The sequence below is a fragment of the Pleurodeles waltl genome, chromosome 9, assembly GCF_031143425.1.
Source record: "Pleurodeles waltl isolate 20211129_DDA chromosome 9, aPleWal1.hap1.20221129, whole genome shotgun sequence".
NCBI lineage: Eukaryota > Metazoa > Chordata > Amphibia > Caudata > Salamandridae > Pleurodeles > Pleurodeles waltl.
In genome coordinates this window covers 1,125,378,701-1,125,400,176 of record NC_090448.1, presented here as the reverse complement: position 1 = coordinate 1,125,400,176, position 21,476 = coordinate 1,125,378,701, and the positions used below count along the sequence as shown (strand labels likewise).

General features: G+C 49.5%; 1 protein-coding gene across 1 annotated transcript in view; it reads left to right on the top strand.

The window, feature by feature from the left end:
• AQR (aquarius intron-binding spliceosomal factor) overlaps positions 1–21,476 on the top strand; it is a 576,085-nt gene that overhangs the window by 536,507 nt on the left and 18,102 nt on the right. The window contains exon 34 of the mRNA XM_069208869.1: positions 10,541–10,654. Within this exon, the coding sequence (XP_069064970.1) occupies positions 10,541–10,654 (114 nt within the window). The remainder of the gene's footprint in view (positions 1–10,540; positions 10,655–21,476) is intronic.

Genomic DNA, 21,476 nt, shown 5'->3' with positions numbered 1-21,476 from the left:
TCATCCATATCACACTTAGCATGCATAGCATTGTCAGTGCAAGGATCTGGGCTCCACCAGATCTAAACCAGAGAAAAACTAAAAATAATTGTTATACTCTCACCATCGATTCATGTCAGTAAACCCATGTAGGAAGTTGGCTCTGTATGTGCTATTTCAAAGTAAGGAATAGCATGCACAGAGTCCAAGGGTTCCCCTTAGAGGTAAAATAGTGGTAAAAATAGATAATACTAATGCTCTATTTTGTGGTAGTGTGGTCGAGCAGTAGGCTTATCCAAGGAGTAGTGTTAAGCATTTGTTGTACATACACATAGACAATAAATGAGGTACACACACTCAGAGACAAATCCAGCCAATAGGTTTTGTTATAGAAAAATATCTTTTCTTAGTTTATTTTGAGAACCACAGGTTCAAATTCTACATGTAATATCTCATTCGAAAGGTATTGCAGGTAAGTACTTTAGGAACTTTAAATCATAAAAATTGCATGTACACTTTTCAAGTTATTGACAAATAGCTGTTTTAAAAGTGGACACAGTGCAATTTTTACAGTTCCTAGGGGAGGTAAGTTTTTGTTAGGTTTACCAGGTAAGTAAGACACTTACAGGGTTCAGTTCTTGGTCCAAGGTAGCCCACCGTTGGGGGTTCAGAGCAACCCCAAAGTCACCACACCAGCAGCTCAGGGCCGGTCAGGTGCAGAGTTCAAAGTGGTGCCCAAAACACATAGGCTAGAATGGAGAGAAGGGGGTGCCCCGGTTCCGGTCTGCTTGCAGGTAAGTACCCGCGTCTTCGGAGGGCAGACCAGAGGGGTTTTGTAGGGCACCGGGGGGGACACAAGCCCACACAGAAATTTCACCCTCAGCAGCGCGGGGGCGGCCGGGTGCAGTGTAGAAACAAGCGTCGGGTTCGCAATGTTAGTCTATGAGAGATCTCGGGATCTCTTCAGCGCTGCAGGCAGGCAAGGGGGGGATTCCTCGGGGAAACCTCCACTTGGGCGAGGGAGAGGGACTCCTGGGGGTCACTTCTCCAGTGAAAGTCCGGTCCTTCAGGTCCTGGGGGCTGCGGGTGCAGGGTCTCTCCCAGGCGTCGGGACTTAGGATTCAAAGAGTCGCGGTCAGGGGAAGCCTCGGGATTCCCTCTGCAGGCGGCGCTGTGGGGGCTCAGGGGGGACAGGTTTTGGTACTCACAGTATCAGAGTAGTCCTGGGGTCCCTCCTGAGGTGTCGGATCTCCACCAGCCGAGTCGGGGTCGCCGGGTGCAGTGTTGCAAGTCTCACGCTTCTTGCGGGGAGCTTGCAGGGTTCTTTCAAAGCTGCTGGAAACAAAGTTGCAGCCTTTCTTGGAGCAGGTCCGCTGTCCTCGGGAGTTTCTTGTCTTTTCGAAGCAGGGGCAGTCCTCAGAGGATGTCGAGGTCGCTGGTCCCTTTGGAAGGCGTAGCTGGAGCAGGATCTTTGGAAGGCAGGAGACAGGCCGGTGAGTTTCTGGAGCCAAGGCAGTTGTCGTCTTCTGGTCTTCCTCTGCAGGGGTTTTCAGCTAGGCAGTCCTTCTTCTTGTAGTTGCAGGAATCTAATTTTCTAGGGTTCAGGGTAGCCCTTAAATACTAAATTTAAGGGCGTGTTTAGGTCTGGGGGGTTAGTAGCCAATGGCTACTAGCCCTGAGGGTGGGTACACCCTCGTTGTGCCTCCTCCCAAGGGGAGGGGGTCACAATCCTAACCCTATTGGGGGAATCCTCCATCTGCAAGATGGAGGATTTCTAAAAGTCAGAGTCACCTCAGCTCAGGACACCTTAGGGTCTGTCCTGACTGGCCAGTGACTCCTCCTTGTTGCTTTCTTTGTTCCCTCCAGCCTTGCCGCCAAAAGTGGGGGCCGTGGCCGGAGGGGGCGGGCAACTCCACTAAGCTGGAGTGCCCTGCTGGGCTGTGACAAAGGGGTGAGCCTTTGAGGCTCACCGCCAGGTGTCACAGCTCCTGCCTGGGGGAGGTGTTAGCATCTCCACCCAGTGCAGGCTTTGTTACTGGCCTCAGAGTGACAAAGGCACTCTCCCCATGGGGCCAGCAACATGTCTCTGGTGTGGCAGGCTGCTGGAACTAGTCAGCCTACACAGACAGTCGGTTAAGTTTTAGGGGGCACCTCTAAGGTGCCCTCTGTGGTGTATTTTACAATAAAATGTACACTGGCATCAGTGTGCATTTATTGTGCTGAGAAGTTTGATACCAAACTTCCCAGTTTTCAGTGTAGCCATTATGGTGCTGTGGAGTTCGTGTTTGACAAACTCCCAGACCATATACTCTTATGGCTACCCTGCACTTACAATGTCTAAGGTTTTGTTTAGACACTGTAGGGGTACCATGCTCATGCACTGGTACCCTCACCTATGGTATAGTGCACCCTGCCTTAGGGCTGTAAGGCCTGCTAGAGGGGTGTCTTACCTATACTGCATAGGCAGTGAGAGGCTGGCATGGCACCCTGAGGGGAGTGCCAGGTCGACTTACTCGTTTTGTCCTCACTAGCACACACAAGCTGGCAAGCAGTGTGTCTGTGCTGAGTGAGAGGTCTCCAGGGTGGCATAAGACATGCTGCAGCCCTTAGAGACCTTCCTTGGCATCAGGGCCCTTGGTACTAGAAGTACCAGTTACAAGGGACTTATCTGGATGCCAGGGTCTGCCAATTGTGGATACAAAAGTACAGGTTAGGGAAAGAACACTGGTGCTGGGGCCTGGTTAGCAGGCCTCAGCACACTTTCAATTGTAAACATAGCATCAGCAAAGGCAAAAAGTCAGGGGGCAACCATGCCAAGGAGGCATTTCCTTACAACCCAGATATGGACATTTTGTTGAGATAACAGGCATGCCTGGTGCTCACCCTCCAAGTTACGGATAAGGCCCGGATCTCAGACTCATCATGGGCACGCCTAGTCCTTAGCATGCTTACTATATTAGCGTGTAAGCTGGGCAAAAGAGAAGTCAGGATGCTAGTTCGACATGTAATCAGGTCACTCAAGACAGGGGTACATGCATGTGTACTATGAAAGGGACATTCCTGTCCCAACAGTATAATATAAAAATGAAATAATAGACATAGGGGGTCATTTTGACCCTGGCGGTAAAAAACGCCTACCACTGCAGCGACGGCTGCCAAAAGACCATTGCCGCGGCTACCAGCCGTCCGCCCTAATATGACCACAGCCGGATTTCCGCCAGAAGGATGGCAAAAATCCAGCTGTGGCCATGCTGGCAAATGGCGGTAAGGTGGCGCTGCAGCCAGCAGCAGCGCCACACCAGTAGACTGCCGCAGACCAAATCATGACCCATGATACGGCCTGGCGGTGTTCTGCAGGCACAGCAGCGCCCCATCAGTCTCCTGCCAGAGGACCCCCTCACAACAGGTAAGTCGGGTGCTCCGACAGGGGTTGGGGGGTGTTGTGTGTGTGTGAGAGGGTGTTGCGTGTTGTATGTATGGATGTGTGAGTGCATGTATGTTGTCTTGTGTGTATTTGTGTGTGCTTGTATGTATGTAAGTGTGTGTGGATGTGTGTGTGAATGAATGTCTGCATGCATGGATGAATGTGGGAATGAGTGTGTAAATGCGTGTGTGAATGAAGGTGTGTGAATGAAGGGGGGGTCTGGAAATGAGGAGGGGTGCTGGAGAAACCTTGGGAGGGGGCAGGGAATTCCCTGTCACTGATAGTGCCTACCACCATGGTTTTCGTGGCAGTACGGTTGCCACAAAAACCATGGCGGTAGGTGGGGTCATAATCCCACAGGTGGGATAGTGACGGCCGGTGGCAGTCGGTGTGGTACATTGGCGGTTTGGCTTGAGCCAAACCGCCAATGTCTTAATATGGAGAAAAGTACCGCCAGCCTGTTGGCAGTACTTTCCTTCCATATTAACGCCGGGGTCATAGTGACCCCCATAGTCTATCATTCATGTAAGTGTACTGCATTTTCTTTCTCTGCTCTTAGGTTCACCTATTCTGATGGAAAAGTCTATTCCATTCCTCCTTAAGTTCTCACTTTCAACTTTTCCCCAGGTCATCTGCCATCAACTTTACTAACATTTCACCACTTAAAATGTACTCTAACAGAGTAGCCTTACACTTTTTCAGTGAACTATGGCTCCCTGAATTTGGATGTCTTGTGTTCTTAACTACACAATTATGGCAATCTTGAAATTAAGGGCTCTACTACGTTATTTGTAATTTTATCAATCAATCAGTGTTTGTTAAGCGCAGCTACTCACCCGTGAGGGACTCAAGGTGCTGAGGTTGTGTGTGTGTGTGTGTTTGTGTGTGTGGGGGGGTATGTGGGGGTGGAGGGAGCATCCTTCAGTGCGGTGGTTCTTCAAATATCCATGTCTTTAAATAGCCATGTCTTCATCTTTTTCATGAAGTTGAGGAGGGGTGTAGTCTTTATGAGGTGGGGCAGTAGGGCGATCCAGGCTGTGGTGGCGATGTAGGAGAATGAGCATCCCCCTGTTCTTGTTTTTCTGATGCGGGGTGCTTCGGCGAGAGAGAGCTCGGCTGAGCGCAGGACCCTGTGAAGTACGTGGAAATTGAGTCACCTGTTCAGGTAGGCTGGCCTGGTGCAGTGGAGGGCTTTGTGTGCTTGGATGAGGATCTTGAAGGTGATTCTTTTCTATATGGGGAGCCATTGTAGTGTGTGCAGGTGCTTGGAGATGTGTCAGTGTTGGGGTAGGTCGAGGACCAGTCTGGCGGCGGCGTTCTGGATGTTCTGTAGTTTGCGGGTGAGTTTCTTGATGAGTCCAGCGTAGAGCGCGTTGCCGTAGTCCAATCTGCTGGTAACAAGGGCATGTGTGACGGTCTTTCGGTGTTCGAGGGGGATCTATTTGAATGTCTTGCGTAGGCGGTGGAGGGTGCGGAAGCAGGTGGATGCAACCAAGTTGATTTGGCGCTCCATGTTGAGTTTGGAGTCCAGGATAATTCTGAGGTTGCGGGCTTGGTTCGTGGGGGTGGGTGGGCTTCCGAAGGTGGAGGGCTACCAGGAGTCATTCCACGTGTCTGGTTGAGGGCCCATGATGAGTACTTCAGTTTTGTCTGCATTGAGCTGTAGGTAGCTGCTTTTCATCCAGCTGGCGACTGCTCCCATGCCTTCACGGAAGTTGTGTCTGGCTGTGTTGGGTTCGTTGGATAGGGAGAGGATGAGTTGGGTGTCGTCAGCATAGGAGACGATGTTGAGTCCGTAGTTTCTGATGATGGTGGCAGTGGGGCCATTTAGATGTTAAACAGCGTGGGGCTTAAGGAGGATCCCTGGGGAACTCCGCAGGTGGTAGGTGTGGGGTCCAAGAGGAAGGGGGGATGTTTTACTCTTTGAGTTCTGCTGGAGAGGAAAGATCGGATCCAGTCGAGGCCCTTGTCTCTGATGCTGGCCTTGTGAAGTCTGTATATCAGGGTGTGGTGGGAGACTGTGTCAAAGGCCGCCGAGAGGTCGAGCAGTATAAGGGCTGCAGTCTCTTCCCTTGTCCAGCAGCGAGGGCTGTTTCTGTGCTGTGGTTTTTTTCTGAAGCTAGATTGGTAGTCGAGGATGTTGTGGTCTTCGATGAAAGTGGCGAGTTAGCTGTTGATGGCTTTCTCAATGACTTTCACTGGAAAAGGGAGCAGGGAGAAGGGCCTGTAGTTCTTGAGGTCGGTGGGGTCCGCCGAGGGTTTCTTGAAGAGAGGGTTGATCTCAGCGTGTTTCCAGTCATCAGGGAAAGAGGCGTCTGTTAAAGAGCAGTTGATGGTGAGGTGGAGCTTGGAGGCGATGGTTTCAGCGGCTCAGTTGAAGGTGTGGTAAAGGCATGGGTCCATGGGGGCCCCAGAGTGTATGGTTCTCATTGTCTTCAGTGTATCTTGGGGGGGAGGGGGGGGGGGGGTCCAGTTGGTGATCGTTGGTTTTTTGATGTCGGGTTCCGTAGGAGGGGGTTCTGCACGTAGGTTGTGCTCGCTGAAGTTGTCGTAGATGGTCTTGATTTTGTGGTGGAAGTACATGTTGAGTTTGTTGCAGAGATCTTGTGAGGGTGGGATGTCCGTTGCTTCGCTGTTGGGTTGGGGCAACTCCTTGATGATGCTGAAGAGTTCCTTGCTGTTGTGTGCGTGTGAGGAGATTTTTTCTTGTACTGTTTTCTTTCTCGTGCTTTTGATGAGATGGTGTGTGCTGGTGGTGGCTCTGAAGTTGATTTGAGCTTCTATAGATTTGGTGTTTCTTCAAATTTTCTCGAGGCGTGGACATGTGCGTCTGGATTCTCAGAGTTCTGCGGTGAACCAGCTGGCTTTCTTGACATGGGTGCTGTTGTTCTTTTTGAGGGGGGCTGTGGTGTTGGCGCAGTCGACGATCCATTTGTGCAAGGTGCGGGCTGCGATGTTCGGGTCGTCTTCGTGTGCGATGGGAGGGGTGGAGTTGGCGAGGGTGGCGGTGAACTGGTCGTCGGTGATTCTTGCCCAGCTTCTACAGGATGGTTGTTTTTGGGGTCTTATGATGGTGGGTGTGTTGAAGGTGAAATGGATGCTGCAATGGTCTGTCCATGGAAGTTCGTAGGTGTGGCTGAAGGTGGCGGAGCTTCCTGTTGTGAAGATGGGGGTCGAGGGTGTGTCCTGCTCAATGCATTGGTTCCGTCACAATCTGTCGGAGCCCTATGTTGTGGAGGTTGTCTAGGAGGGATGCGGTGTTGGGGTCTTGTAGGTTGTCGAGGTGGAAGTTAAGGTCTCCCAGCAATCTGTAGTTGGAGGCTGCGATGGCTTGCGGTGATACTGTCTGTGATGGAGTTGGAAAAAGGTGCACGGGGCCCGGGTGGGCGGTTGATGAGGGTTCCCCTGAGGGTGAACGTTGGACTTGGCTGAAGTTTGAAGTGGAGGTGTTCCATCAGGCTTGTGGGGTCTTCGGAGTGTGTACTCAGTTGGATGCTAGATTTGTGGACGATGTTGCTTCTGAACCCCTCTCCTCCGCCACCCCCCTCCCCCCCCCCTCACCCCACCCCCCTCCCCACCACCCCCACCCTCACAGGGCAGCTGGGGCGGTCTTTCGGGGTGAGCCTTGGGGAATGGTGATGGCAATGTCCGGGCCAGAGGTGGTGTTGGTCCATGTTTCGGTGAGGAATGCGACGTCCAGGGTGGTGCAGTCCAGGAGGTCCCAGATTTCGGTGGCATGTTTGAGGAGGGAGCAGATGTCGAGGAGGATGCATTTCAGGATCTTCGGTGTGGGTGTGTTGTTGCGGGTGGGTTGTGCTGGGTTGAAGGTCTTGTTGGTGGTGTAGGATTGGCGGCAGCTGATGGTTCCATGGGTGTCGGCTGGTGATGAGGGCTTTCAGTTGTTCTGTCCTGGGTTGAGTGCGTAGAGGTCGCGGGTGTAAGGACCAGGGGGCCCTGGTACTGTTTGCAGTCAGGTCGCGCGTGCCAGTGGCACGCACACTGTGTGCGCCCGCCATTAAGTAGGGAGAGGGGTAGGAGAGGACATATGGGAGGCAGGAGCAGGAAAACCAGAGCAAAAAGGGGACAGGGCAGCAGCGGCGGGGAGAGGGACGCAAGAAAGAGAAGAAAATCAGGAGAAGAAAATCGGAAAATTAGAGTTTAAAAAAAGGAATCAGAAAGGAAAAAAGCACAGAAAAGCACAGGGGCACAATACCGCAAGCAGAAAAGCATGTAGGGCGAAGATGGAGAAAAAGAGGGCAGGTGGGCAGCCTAGCAGAAGAGCAAAGCTCTCCCACTAGACGCAAGGAATGAGGCGCAGACAGGAGCCTGCGGGTGGAGGATGGCCTTGAACTTCTGACTGGGGTCAGAGTTGAACAAACACAGGGTGGACTTACTGGAGGAGCTACACGGAGGTACAGCAGTTCACTGACCAGGTCAGTTAGGATTTTACCAGTCTTTTGCAGCTGTTTGTGTAAAGGTAACACTGCAAGAAGTTATTCATGACCAAAGTAGTTATTCCAGTTTTCGATCTGTAAACTCATCCACGCAGAACAAAGTTTGGAGTTAAATCTATACCCTCTGTGCACCTGAAGCAGTGAAAAAGCAGTGACTGCATTCTGTTGTAATAGAACCCAATGAAGATCTTACTGTTGCAGTAATACATGGTTTGCACACGACTGTTGAATGCATTTTGTTATCCTCCTCTTGGTCCACCCAACAAGGCTGTTGGGAGGACCCAGAGTTACTGTCTTACGCCTGATGCTGCACTTCTTCATAAATTGTACAGTTTTTTATGAGACTTCCATTGTTTGAATAGGAAACACATCTGCTAGAAAATAGCCACCCAAGTGTGGCCTGGGAACAAATTTGATTTCTGGCCTCTTGCTAAAAATAGACTGCAAGGACAATGATACATCTCTTCTTAGAATGGGGAGCCTGACAGGCATCAAGAGGATCAATTGCTACTTTTACTAACGGTTCATTTGAGAACCCAAAGGATCAGTGGTGGACATATCAAGCAAACCTGTACTTAGTAATGTATTTTTGCCTTGGGATGGGAATGTGGAATTGGGTGGTAGAGGCATGCGCCTTCATGATATTAAAGTGATGAAAAGAAGAGGGGTGTTCGTCCAAGCGTCTTAGGATTTGGTAGCTAATAAGGACCCAGATGTTGAATTAGTCCTCAATGGATGTGAGCAAGTATTAAGTGGGAGCATTGTGTAATGTTAGAAGCAACAGCGCAGCAGCTACGATGGGTGAACCTGTGTGATTGTTGAGGACTTTAAGCTAAGTGCTGCCATAGTTAAGGTAGAGGGCCCAGAGGCATAGTGAATGCATTGTCATTGATTGGAAGACGAAGATGTTACTAGTAGATTTTTAGAGTAATCAGAACTTTGGTTGCTACGGTTGTCAAGATATAGGGACACAATCCAAGTCAGTTCAAGCTGGGCATCCCCTGTTCGGCTGTGCCCTGAGCCCAAAGCAAGATGATGTGCCATTGGGGCATGAAACCTCTGTATCCCAGGCCCAGATTGGGATACAAATGGGTTTTATTGAGCAGACACTGGAGCAGCTAGAGCTCCAGCTTTGTTGCATGACGGCAGCTTTGGGGGAGTGGGATAACACAGCACAAGAGTGGGAGGCCACCCTTGTGCTGTGCTCTATCACTGCAGGAATGACCTATGAACTGGCTTTTCAGGAGTTTTCCCTATTAGCTGTGGTGGATGTGGCAGGGCAGCGAGTTCATGGACCACCTGGTTAGTTGGGTTATGAATCCAGAGCAAGATTCTATTTTCGTGGGGTTCAGCGCTACTTGTCCTTGGTCAAGAGGGTATGTTGGTGCATGCAGACTGCATGTAACCCACTTATTGTGATCCTATTCACATATATTGAGGAGGCCTGAAAAGAATGTGAATCAGAACCATGCCAGTAATGCACAGAGCCTGTGTAATTGAGGCAAAAAAATAAAGAAATGTTTTTTTTTTTTGTTTGTTTGTTTTTTAATAGTATGTAGTGAGACAGGTAATTTTTCTAAAACCCTAACCTTCTACTATGAGCACAGTATAGCCACTTCATATATATTGAGTTGTGCTTTATATAATTATGGGCCCCACAACTTGTGTTTACCTATATTAATGTTTGATCATTGTAGAATTGTACACATTTGTAGATATAGCTATACAGAACTTTACTTCCAGGTGTTGCAAGCATTAAAGCTTTTGTAATATATTGTTTGAGGGCCAAGTAGATTGAATTGCTGTAAATGAGATGCTAAAGCACACAAGCCCCCAACTACCATGGACTACATATCTCATGACAAGATTTGTGGAAGGAGTTTAAATTGCAGGTAAATCTGGATGTTGAACAGAAATCATAGTCGAACCATGCGCCTCTACGTTTTAACAGAAGTGGGCGGCGTAGGCTAGAGTCCTAGATGCTATATGAATATTATTTATGGGTCTGGGGAAGATCTTCTGCTACAGAAGGAAGAGTGATGTAACTGTAATAATAATTTTCCTGAATGAATCTGCTCCCCAGATTCTCAGTTGATCCTTTCTTGAGGAGAAGTGGACTCTTTTATGATACTCAGCTCCCTGGGTGGAAATCATTTCATAAAGTTAAAAGCTAAATTTAAAGGAGCAATCACTTTATGTACAGTTTTCTTTCTTTGAATTTCAAATTTTCATTAAATGTTGAACATGGAAAACATTTTATATAAAATCTGGCATTTTAACATTAAAATATGGTTGCCCCCGTGGACCAGCTTAGTATCCAGAATTATTCTAAGATTATAAATCTGAGGAGGATGATGTGCTGGAAAAGTTATTAATTCAAATAAAATGTTTTTTTTTTTTTCATTTTTTTTTTTCAGGAAGTCCCCTGCTATGTAACTTTACACATTAATGAATACAGCGTGGCACTTTGAGCTTTTGACTGGGGCACTATTTGTAGGTGACAACTGATGGTTAACCCCACAATATAATTCCTGCCTAAAATGATTGCTTTGTTCATGTCCTTTCCTTATGAACCAGCTGTGAATTTATGTAACTGGAATGTGTTTTCAGGTAATCTGAATGTGAAGGGTTTTCTTGTTTCTTTAATACTAATTTCCCCCAAAATTGTGTTTTTTTCCCCAAGAATGGAGAGATGCCACCATACCCTGCTCAAGCGATAAAGAACATGCCTGAAATGGCCAACTTTGTCTACAACATGTACATGCACATGATCCAGAGCACACAGCGGTACCGTCAGGTGAGCAGTTCTTAGGAAAGGGACCCTGAAGGTTTGAACAGTACTAGTCACTCCCTCTAACAGATTTGCTTTTTTTCTAGAGTGCGATAATGGTAGTTAGTACCAGAAATATGTTATGGATGCGGGTCAGGTTTACATTAACTTTTGTTTGTGTCTTCATCAAGTATGTGCATTGTTTACTGTATCCATGCTCACTGGAATTATGCTGAACTTGTATTTTTTCAGTAACTGCCTAGGTGATCATCAATGCTCTCTAGATTGTCGTTGTTTGGAAAACATTTTTCCATTCCTCCTATTTGCTCCTTGTACATGCTGCTCTCAAGTCCTGGCCACAAAAAGGCTTCTTTCAACTCTGCAGTCAAAGTAAAATCTCAGTTGACAGATTGCATTCCTGATTATTCTGTTTTTTACCCAAACATTTTTCTGCTGGTTTCTATAAAGGGTTGAGTAAGTACTTGTAAAGAATTGGCTCCCTGTTGCAGTTACCCCCCACTTTTTGCTGGATACTGATGCTGACTTGACTGAGAAGTGTGCTGGGACCCTGCTAATTGGCACAACCCTGGCACCCAGGTAAGTCCCTTGTAACTTGTACCCCTGGTACCAAGGGCCCTGATGCCAGGGAAGGTCTCTAAGGGCTGGAACATGTCTTACGCCACCCTAGGGACCCCTCACTCAGCACGGACACACTGCTTGCCAGCTTGTGTGTGCTGGTGGGGAGAAAATGACTAAGTCGACATGGCACTCCCCTCAGGGTGCCATGCCAACCTCACACTGCCTGTGGCATAGGTAAGTCACCCCTCTAGCAGGCCTTACAGCCCTAAGGCAGGGTGCACTATACCACAGGTACGGGCATAGGTGCATGAGCACTATGCCCCTACAGTGTCTAAGCAAAACCTTAGACATTTTAAGTGCAGGGTAGCCATAAGAGTATATGGTCTGGGAGTCTGTCAAAAACGAACTCCACAGCTCCATAATGGCTACACTGAATACTGGGAAGTTGGTATCAAACTTCTCAGAATAATAAACCCACAGTGATGCCAGTGTTGGATTTATTAAAAAATGCACACAGAGGGCATCTTAGAGATGCCCCCTGTATTTTACCCAATTGTTCAGTGCAGGACTGACTGGTCTGTGCCAGCCTGCTGCTGAGAGACGAGTTTCTGACCCCATGTGTTGAGAGCCTTTGTGCTCTCTGAGGACAGAAACAAAAGCCTGCTCTGGGTGGAGGTGCTTCACACCTCCCCCCTGCAGGAACTGTAACACCTAGCAGTGAGCCTCAAAGGCTCAGGCTTCGTGTTACAATGCCCCAGGGCACTCCAGCTAGTGGAGATGCCCGCCCCCTGGACACAGCCCCCACTTTTGGCAGCAAGTCCAGGAGAGATAATGAGAAAAACCAGGAGGAGTCGCTGGCCAGTCAGGACAGTCCCTAAGGTGTCCTGAGCTGAGGTGACTGACTTTTAGAAATCGTCCATCTTGCAGATGGAGGATTCCCCCAATAGGATTAGGGATGTGCCCCCCTCCCATCAGGGAGGAGGCACAAAGAGGGTGTAGCCACCCTCAGGGCTAGTAGCCATTGGCTACTAACCCCCCAGACCTAAAACAACACCCTAAATCAAGTATTTAGGGGCTCCCAGAACACAGCAAGATAGATTCCTGCAACCTAAGAAGAAGAGGACTGCTAAGCTGAAAAACCCTGCAGAAGAAGACGGAGACACCAACTGCTTTGGCCCCAGCTCTACCGGCCTGTCTCCCCACTTCGAAAAGACACTGCTCCAGCGACGCTTTCCCCAGGACCAGCGACCTCTGAATCCTCAGAGGACTGCCCTGCTCTAGAAGGACCAAAAAACTCCTGAGGACAGCGGCTCTGTTCACCCAAGACTGCAACTTTGTTTCCAAAGAAGCAACTTCAAGACAACTGCGTTTTCCGCCGGAAGCGTGAGACTTGCAACTCTGCACCCGACGCCCCCGGCTCGACTTGTGGAGAAACAACACTTCAGGGAGGACTCCCCGGCGACTACGAGACTGTAAGTAGCCAGAGTTGCCCCCCCCTGAGCCCCCACAGCGACGCCTGCAGAGGGAATCCCGAGGCTCCCCCTGACCGCGGTGCCGGACTCCTAGATCCCGACGCCTGGAAAAGACTCTGCACCCACAGCCCCCAGGACCTGAAAGATCGGAACTCCAGTGCAGGAGTGACCCCCAGGAGGCCCTCTCCCTTGCCCAGGTGGTGGCTACCCCGAGGAGCCCCCCTCGTGCCTGCATCGCTGAAGAGACCCCTTGGTCTCCCATTGATTTACATTGGAAACCCGACGTGTGTTTGCACACTGCACCCGTCCGCCCCGTGCTGCTGAGGGTGTACTTTCTGTGCTAACTTGTGTCCCCCCCGGTGCCCTACAAACCCCCCCTGGTCTGCCCTCCGAAGACGCGGGTACTTACCTGCTGGCAGACTGGAACCGGAGCACCCCCTTCTCCATTGAAGCCTATTCGTTTTGGGCACCACTTTGACCTCTGCACCTGACCGGCCCTGAGCTGCTGTTGTGGTAACTTTGGGGTTGCTCTGAACCCCCAACGGTGGGCTACCTTGGACCCAAACTTGAACCCCGTAGGTGGTTTACTTACCTGCAAAAACTAACTAACTCTTACTCCCCCCAGGAACTGTTGAAAATTGCACTGTCTAGTTTTAAAATAGCTATATGTGATTTATATGAAAACTGTGTATGCTATTTTGATTATTCAAAGTTCCTAAAGTACCTACCTGCAATACCTTTCATTTGAAGTATTACAGGTAAATCTTGAACCTGTGGTTCTTAAAATAAACTAAGAAAATATATTTTTCTATACAAAAACCTATTGGCCTGGAATTGTCTCTGAGTGTGTGTTCCTCATTTATTGCTTGTGTGTGTACAACAAATGCTTAACACTACTCCTTTGATAAGCCTACTGCTCGACCACACTACCACAAAATAGAGCATTAGTATTATCTCTTTTTGCCACTATCTTACCTCTAAGGGGAACCCTTGGACTCTGTGCATACTATTCCTTACTTTGAAATAGTGCATACAGAGCCAACTTCCTACAGTACTGCTTAATCGCAGTGTGTGATGCTCCAGTGCTTGCCAGCTGGTCCCACTATTACCACTCTCCAAACAGCTCGAGGGCTAAACCTAAAGCTATCTCCCAGTGCCACCTTACCAGTCGAATCACCTGTCTTCATTAAATACTCTATCTTGTTCATGTTGACTACCAAACCATTTGACTTTGTGCTGTGCACTGCCAAATTTCCTGCAATCAAAGACATTTCTTGTCAAATTGCTATTGTACGGTAAATTAATAAACAGGGTTTTGACAGACCATGATAATTATTGGGGACAGAAATCATCAAAAAAGACAAGATGCATCAGAACAGAGGGTTGAGTGCCTTCTCATAAGCTAAAGACTCAGGGCCTCATTTAGAAATGTGTGGCAAAGGGTATCCAAAAATTGGCAGATGTGGCACTCCTGCTTCTTAACGAGGTTGCAGTGCTGAGAGCGCTGGGCTTCCACTCTGAGAGTACACTGAGGCCTGTTAGCCATACCTCCGTGCTAGTGCCCTAACTCCATTCTCTTGGCTATACTCAACTGGCATAAGCTCACTTACCTGTAAGCCCCTAGTATATGGTACCTAGGGCCTGTAAGTTAGAGTCATCCCAGGGATTGCAGCACTAGTTTTGCCACCCTGGATGTGACCAAGGTAAAACAGGTCTCCCAGTCTGCCATTGCAGACGAGAAGAGTAGTTCCAAACTGCTAGCTCGACTTTGCATTTTAAGCTATGGCAAAGTCAAATGTCCCCCTGAAAAATGTGTAAGTCACCCCATGGCAGGCATACAGAACCTTAAGGCAGGGTGCAGCATATTTCGTGGGCCAAACATGTATCTTTCATATCCTGACAGTAAAAACCGGAAACTGACGTTTTGTACATTGGAAAGACTTGGGTGTCCCGTTGGCAAGTGCAGGATTACAAGCTGACCACTCAGCTGTGCTAACTCCTCAACGGTGCAACCAGAGTTGATACTCCAAGATGTCAAACAGCTTGTTGCATTAAGCCTGACTTGGCTCTCAAGTCGTAATTAATGTGACCAGTGAGTGTGCAACATTCTCAAAGTTGCCACTTTGTTGCCTTCAATCTCCTGTGCAATTAATGGTTGTGCATAGAGCTTGAACCTGAGACAGCTTTCTGCACTCTTAGAGAGACATGCTAACGACTCCTAGTAAAGGAGGCACTAGGGGCCTGCACCGAAGAGATGTGTTACCTCCCTCCTACAGGAAGCCACACAGGTGTTGACCCAAAAGCCACGCTTCAAAGCTGAAGCACTCTTTAAAGAGCAAATGGGGTTCACCTGGGAGAGGGTCATCTCCATTGTTTAAGCAGAGTAGCTAGCACCTTGGAAGGAGAGGGAAGCCTGTTGTCAATTGTAAGGAAATGCCTCCTTGGCATGGTTGCCCCCTGACTTTTTGCCTTTGCTGATGCTATGTTTACAATTGAAAGTGTGCTGAGGCCTGCTAACCAGGCCCCAGCACCAGTGTTCTTTCCCTAACCTGTACTTTTGTATCCACAATTGGCAGACCCTGGCATCCAGATAAGTCCCTTGTAACTGGTACTTCTAGTACCAAGGGCCCTGATGCCAAGGAAGGTCTCTAAGGGCTGCAGCATGTCTTATGCCACCCTGGAGACCTCTCACTCAGCACAGACACACTGCTTGCCAGCTTGTGTGTGCTAGTGAGGACAAAACGAGTAAGTCGACATGGCACTCCCCTCAGGGTGCCATGCCAGCCTCTCACTGCCTATGCAGTATAGGTAAGACACCCCTCTAGCAGGCCTTACAGCCCTAAGGCAGGGTGCACTATACCATAGGTGAGGGTACCAGTGCATGAGCACTGTACCCCTACAGTGTCTAAGCAAAACCTTAGACATTGTAAGTGCAGGGTAGCCATAAGAGTATATGGTCTGGGAGTCTGTTTTACACGAACTCCACAGCACCATAATGGCTACACTGAAAACTGGGAAGTTTGGTATCAAACTTCTCAGCACAATAAATGCACACTGATGCCAGTGTACATTTTATTGCAAAATACACCCCAGAGGGCACCTTAGAGGTGCCCCCTGAAACTTAACCGACTATCTGTGTAGGCTGACTAGTTCCAGCAGCCTGCCACACTAGAGACATGTTGCTGGCCCCATGGGGAGAGTGCCTTTGTCACTCTGAGGCCAGTAACAAAGCCTGCACTGGGTGGAGATGCTAACACCTCCCCCAGGCAGGAGCTGTAACACCTGGCGGTGAGCCTCAAAGGCTCACCCCTTTGTCACAGCACCGCAGGACACTCCAGCTAGTGGAGTTGCCCGCCCCCTCCGGCCCCGGCCCCCACTTTTGGCGGCAGGGCCGGAGAAAATAATGAGAATAACAAGGAGTCACTGGCCAGTCAGGACAGCCCCTAAGGTGTCCTGAGCTGAGGTGACTCTAACTTTTAGAAATCCTCCATCTTGCAGATGGAGGATTCCCCCAATAGGGTTAGGATTGTGACCCCCTCCCCTTGGGAGGAGGCACAAAGAGGGTGTACCCACCCTCAGGGCTAGTAGCCATTGGCTACTAACCCCCCAGACCTAAACCCGCCCTTAAATTTAGTATTTAAGGGCTACCCTGAACCCTAGAAAATTAGATTCCTGCAACAACAAGAAGAAGGACTGCCTAGCTGAAAACCCCTGCAGAGGAAGACCAGAAGACAACAACTGCCTTGGCTCCAGAAACTCACCGGCCTGTCTCCTGCCTTCCAAAGAACTCTGCTCCAGCGACGCCTTCCAAAGGGACCAGCGACCTCTGAATCCTCTGAGGACTGCCCTGCTTCGACGACGACAAGAAACTCCCGAGGACAGCGGACCTGCTCCAAAAAGACTGCAACTTTATCCAAAGGAGCAGATTTAAAGACCCCTGCAACTCCCCGCAAGAAGCGTGAGACTTGCAACACTGCACCCGGCGACCCCGACTCGGCTGGTGGAGAACCAACACCTCAGGGAGGACCCCCGGACTACTCTACGACTGTGAGTACCAAAACCTGTCCCCCCTGAGCCCCCACAGCGCCGCCTGCAGAGGGAATCCCGAGGCTTCCCCTGACCGCGACTCTCTGAAACCTAAGTCCCGACGCCTGGAAAAGACCCTGCACCCGCAGCCCCCAGGACCTGAAGGACCGGACTTTCACTGCAGAAGTGACCCCCAGGAGTCCCTCTCCCTTGCCCAAGTGGAGGTTTCCCCGAGGAAGCCCCCCCTTGCCTGCCTGCAGCGCTGAAGAGATCCCTTGATCTCCCATTGACTTCCATTGCGAACCCGACGCTTGTTCTAACACTGCACCCGGCCGCCCCCGCGCCGCTGAGGGTGAAATTTCTGTGTGGGCTTGTGTCCCCCCCGGTGCCCTACAAAACCCCCCTGGTCTGCCCTCCAAAGACGCGGGTACTTACCTGCAAGCAGACCGGAACCGGGGCACCCCCTTCTCTCCATTCTAGCCTATGCGTTTTGGGCACCACTTTGAACTCTGCACCTGACCGGCCCTGAGCTGCTGGTGTGGTAACTTTGGGGTTGCTCTGAACCCCCAACGGTGGGCTACCTTGGACCAAGAACTGAACCCTGTAAGTGTCTTACTTACCTGGTAAAACTAACAAAAACTTACCTCCCCCAGGAACTGTGAAAATTGCACTAAGTGTCCACTTTTAAAGTAACTATTTGTGAATAACTTGAAAAGTATACATGCAATTGAAATGATTCAAAGTTCCTAATGTACTTACCTGCAATACCTTTCAAACAAGATATTACATGTTAAATTTGAACCTGTGGTTCTTAAAATAAACTAAGAAAAGATAGTAGAGCTGGAGTCTGGAAGAAAGGCCCAGCCTACCAAGAGAAAAGGAAAGTCAGTTGGGAAACCAACTGCAACACAGTCAGAAAAAGAGAACCTCTCTTCTCAGGAAGAAGTTCTGCCCTCTGAGGGAACTGAGCCTTTGGAGCTTGAACCTTATCAGGTTGAGCTCTTAGGCCCAAGGGGACCCTCAAGGGAGGAGCTGTGTAAGGGACAAGAAACCTGTCCCTCTCTTGAAGGCCTTAGGCAGCAAGCTGCTGAAGAGTCCAAGGGCAAGAAAAATGGAACACATAGGGTCTATTGGGAAGATGGACTCCTGTACACTGAGGCCAGAGACCCCAAACCTGGTGCCACTAGGAGAGTGGTAGTGCCTCAGTCGTTCAGAGAGTTTATTCTGACCTTAGCCCATGATATTCCCCTTGCTGGGCATTTGGGACAAACCAAGACGTGGGAGAGGTTAGTCAACCACTTCTACTGGCCCAATATGTCCCAGAAGGTTAAGGAGTTTTGCCTCTCCTGCCCCACCTGTCAATCCAGTGGTAAGACAGGTGGGCACCCAAAGGCCCCCCTCATTCCACTTCCAGTGGTGGGGGTCCCCTTTGAAAGAGTGGGTGTGGACATAGTTGGTCCACTGGAACCTCCCACAGCCTCAGGAAATATGTACATCCTAGTAGTAGTGGATCATGCTACTAGGTATCCTGAAGCTATTCCCCTTAGGTCGACTACTGCCCCTGCAGTAGCCAAGGCCCTCATTGGTATCTTTACCAGAGTGGGTTTCCCTAAGGAGGTGGTGTCTGACAGAGGTACCAACTTCATGGCAGCATACCTAAAACACATGTGGAATGAGTGTGGGGTGACTTACAAATTCACTACACCATACCATCCACAAACTAATGGCTTAGTTGAGAGATTCAACAAGACATTAAAAGGCATGATCATGGGGCTCCCAGAAAAGCTCAAAAGGAGATGGGATGTCCTCTTGCCATGTCTGCTTTTCGCTTACAGAGAGGTGCCACAGAAGGGAGTAGGATTCTCACCCTTTGAACTTCTGTTTGGCCACCCTGTAAGGGGACCACTTGCTCTTGTTAAAGAAGGCTGGGAGAGACCTCTTCATGAGCCTAAACAGGACATAGTGGACTATGTACTTGGCCTTCGCTCTAGAATGGCAGAGTACATGGAAAAGGCAAGCAAAAACCTTGAGGCCAGCCAACAGCTCCAGACGTTTTGGTATGACCAAAAGGTTGCAATGGTTGAGTTCCAACCAGGGCAGAAAGTCTGGGTTCTGGAGCCTGTGGCTCCCAGGGCACTTCAGGACAAATGGAGTGGCCCTTACCCAGTGCTAGAAAGGAAGAGTCAGGTCACCTACCTGGTGGACCTGGGCACAAGCAGGAGCCCCAAGAGGGTGATCCATGTGAACCGCCTTAAGCTCTTCCATGACAGGGCTGATGTAAATCTGTTGATGGTAACAGATGAGGATCAGGAGGCAGAGAGTGAACCTCTCCCTGATCTTCTGTCATCAGACCCAAAAGATGGCTCAGTAGATGGAGTGATCTACTCAGACACCATCTCTGGCCAACAGCAAGCTGATTGTAGGAGAGTCCTACAACAGTTTCCTGAACTCTTCTCCCTAACCCCTGGTCAGACACACCTGTGTACCCATGATGTGGACACAGGAGACAGCATGCCTGTCAAAAACAAAATTTTTAGACAGTCTGACCATGTTAAGGAAAGCATCAAGGTGGAAGTCCACAAGATGCTGGAATTGGGAGTAATTGAGCGCTCTGACAGCCCCTGGGCTAGCCCAGTGGTCTTAGTCCCCAAACCTCACACCAAAGATGGAAAGAAAGAGATGAGGTTTTGTGTGGACTACAGAGGGCTCAACTCTGTCACCAAGACAGACGCCCATCCAATTCCTAGAGCTGATGAGCTCATAGACAAATTAGATGCTGCCAAATTCTTAAGTACCTTTGACTTGACAGCAGGGTACTGGCAAATAAAAATGGCACCTGGAGCAAAAGAGAAAACAGCGTTCTCCACACCTGATGGGCATTATCAGTTTACTGTTATGCCCTTTGGTTTAAAGAATGCCCCTGCCACCTTCCAAAGGTTGGTGAATCAAGTCCTTGCTGGCTTGGAGTCCTTTAGCACAGCTTATCTTGATGATATTGCTGTCTTTAGCTCCACCTGGCAGGATCACCTGGTCCACCTGAAGAAGGTTTTGAAGGCTCTGCAATCTGCAGGCCTCTCTATCAAGGCATCCAAATGCCAGATAGGGCAGGGAACTGTGGTTTACTTGGGCCACCTTGTAGGTGGAGGCCAAGTTCAGCCACTCCAACCCAAGATCCAGACCATTCTGGACTGGGTAGCTCCAAAAACCCAGACTCAAGTCAGGGCATTCCTTGGCTTGACTGGGTATTACAGGAGGTTTGTGAAGGGATATGGATCCATTGTGACAGCCCTCACTGAACTCACCTCCAAGAAAATGCCCAAGAAAGTGAACTGGACTGTGGAATGCCAACAGGCCTTTGACACCCTGAAACAAGCAATGTGCTCAGCACCAGTTCTAAAAGCTCCAGATTATTCTAAGCAGTTCATTGTGCAGACAGATGCCTCTGAACATGGGATAGGGGCAGTTTTGTCCCAAACAAATGATGATGGCCTTGACCAGCCTGTTGCTTTCATTAGCAGGAGGTTACTCCCCAGGGAGCAGCGTTGGAGTGCCATTGAGAGGGAGGCCTTTGCTGTGGTTTGGTCCCTGAAGAAGCTGAGACCATACCTCTTTGGGACTCACTTCCTAGTTCAAACTGACCACAGACCTCTCAAATGGCTGATGCAAATGAAAGGTGAAAATCCAAAACTGTTGAGGTGGTCCATCTCCCTACAGGGAATGGACTTTATAGTGGAACACAGACCTGGGACTGCCCATGCCAATGCAGATGGCCTTTCCAGGTTCTTCCACTTAGAAAATGAAGACTCTCTTTGGAAAGGTTAGTCTCATCCTCTTTCGTTTGGGGGGGGGGTTGTGTAAGGAAATGCCTCCTTGGCATGGTTGCCCCCTGACTTTTTGCCTTTGCCTTTGCTGATGCTATGTTTACAATTGAAAGTGTGCTGAGGCCTGCTAACCAGGCCCCAGCACCAGTGTTCTTTCCCTAACCTGTACTTTTGTATCCACAATTGGCAGACCCTGGCATCCAGATAAGTCCCTTGTAACTGGTACTTCTAGTACCAAGGGCCCTGATGCCAAGGAAGGTCTCTAAGGGCTGCAGCATGTCTTATGCCACCCTGGAGACCTCTCACTCAGCACAGACACACTGCTTGCCAGCTTGTGTGTGCTAGTGAGGACAAAACGAGTAAGTCGACATGGCACTCCCCTCAGGGTGCCATGCCAGCCTCTCACTGCCTATGCAGTATAGGTAAGACACCCCTCTAGCAGGCCTTACAGCCCTAAGGCAGGGTGCACTATACCATAGGTGAGGGTACCAGTGCATGAGCACTGTACCCCTACAGTGTCTAAGCAAAACCTTAGACATTGTAAGTGCAGGGTAGCCATAAGAGTATATGGTCTGGGAGTCTGTTTTACACGAACTCCACAGCTCCATAATGGCTACACTGAAAACTGGGAAGTTTGGTATCAAACTTCTCAGCACAATAAATGCACACTGATGCCAGTGTACATTTTATTGCAAAATACACCCCAGAGGGCACCTTAGAGGTGCCCCCTGAAACTTAACCGACTATCTGTGTAGGCTGACTAGTTCCAGCAGCCTGCCACACTAGAGACATGTTGCTGGCCCCATGGGGAGAGTGCCTTTGTCACTCTGAGGCCAGTAACAAAGCCTGCACTGGGTGGAGATGCTAACACCTCCCCCAGGCAGGAGCTGTAACACCTGGCGGTGAGCCTCAAAGGCTCACCCCTTTGTCAGAGCACCGCAGGACACTCCA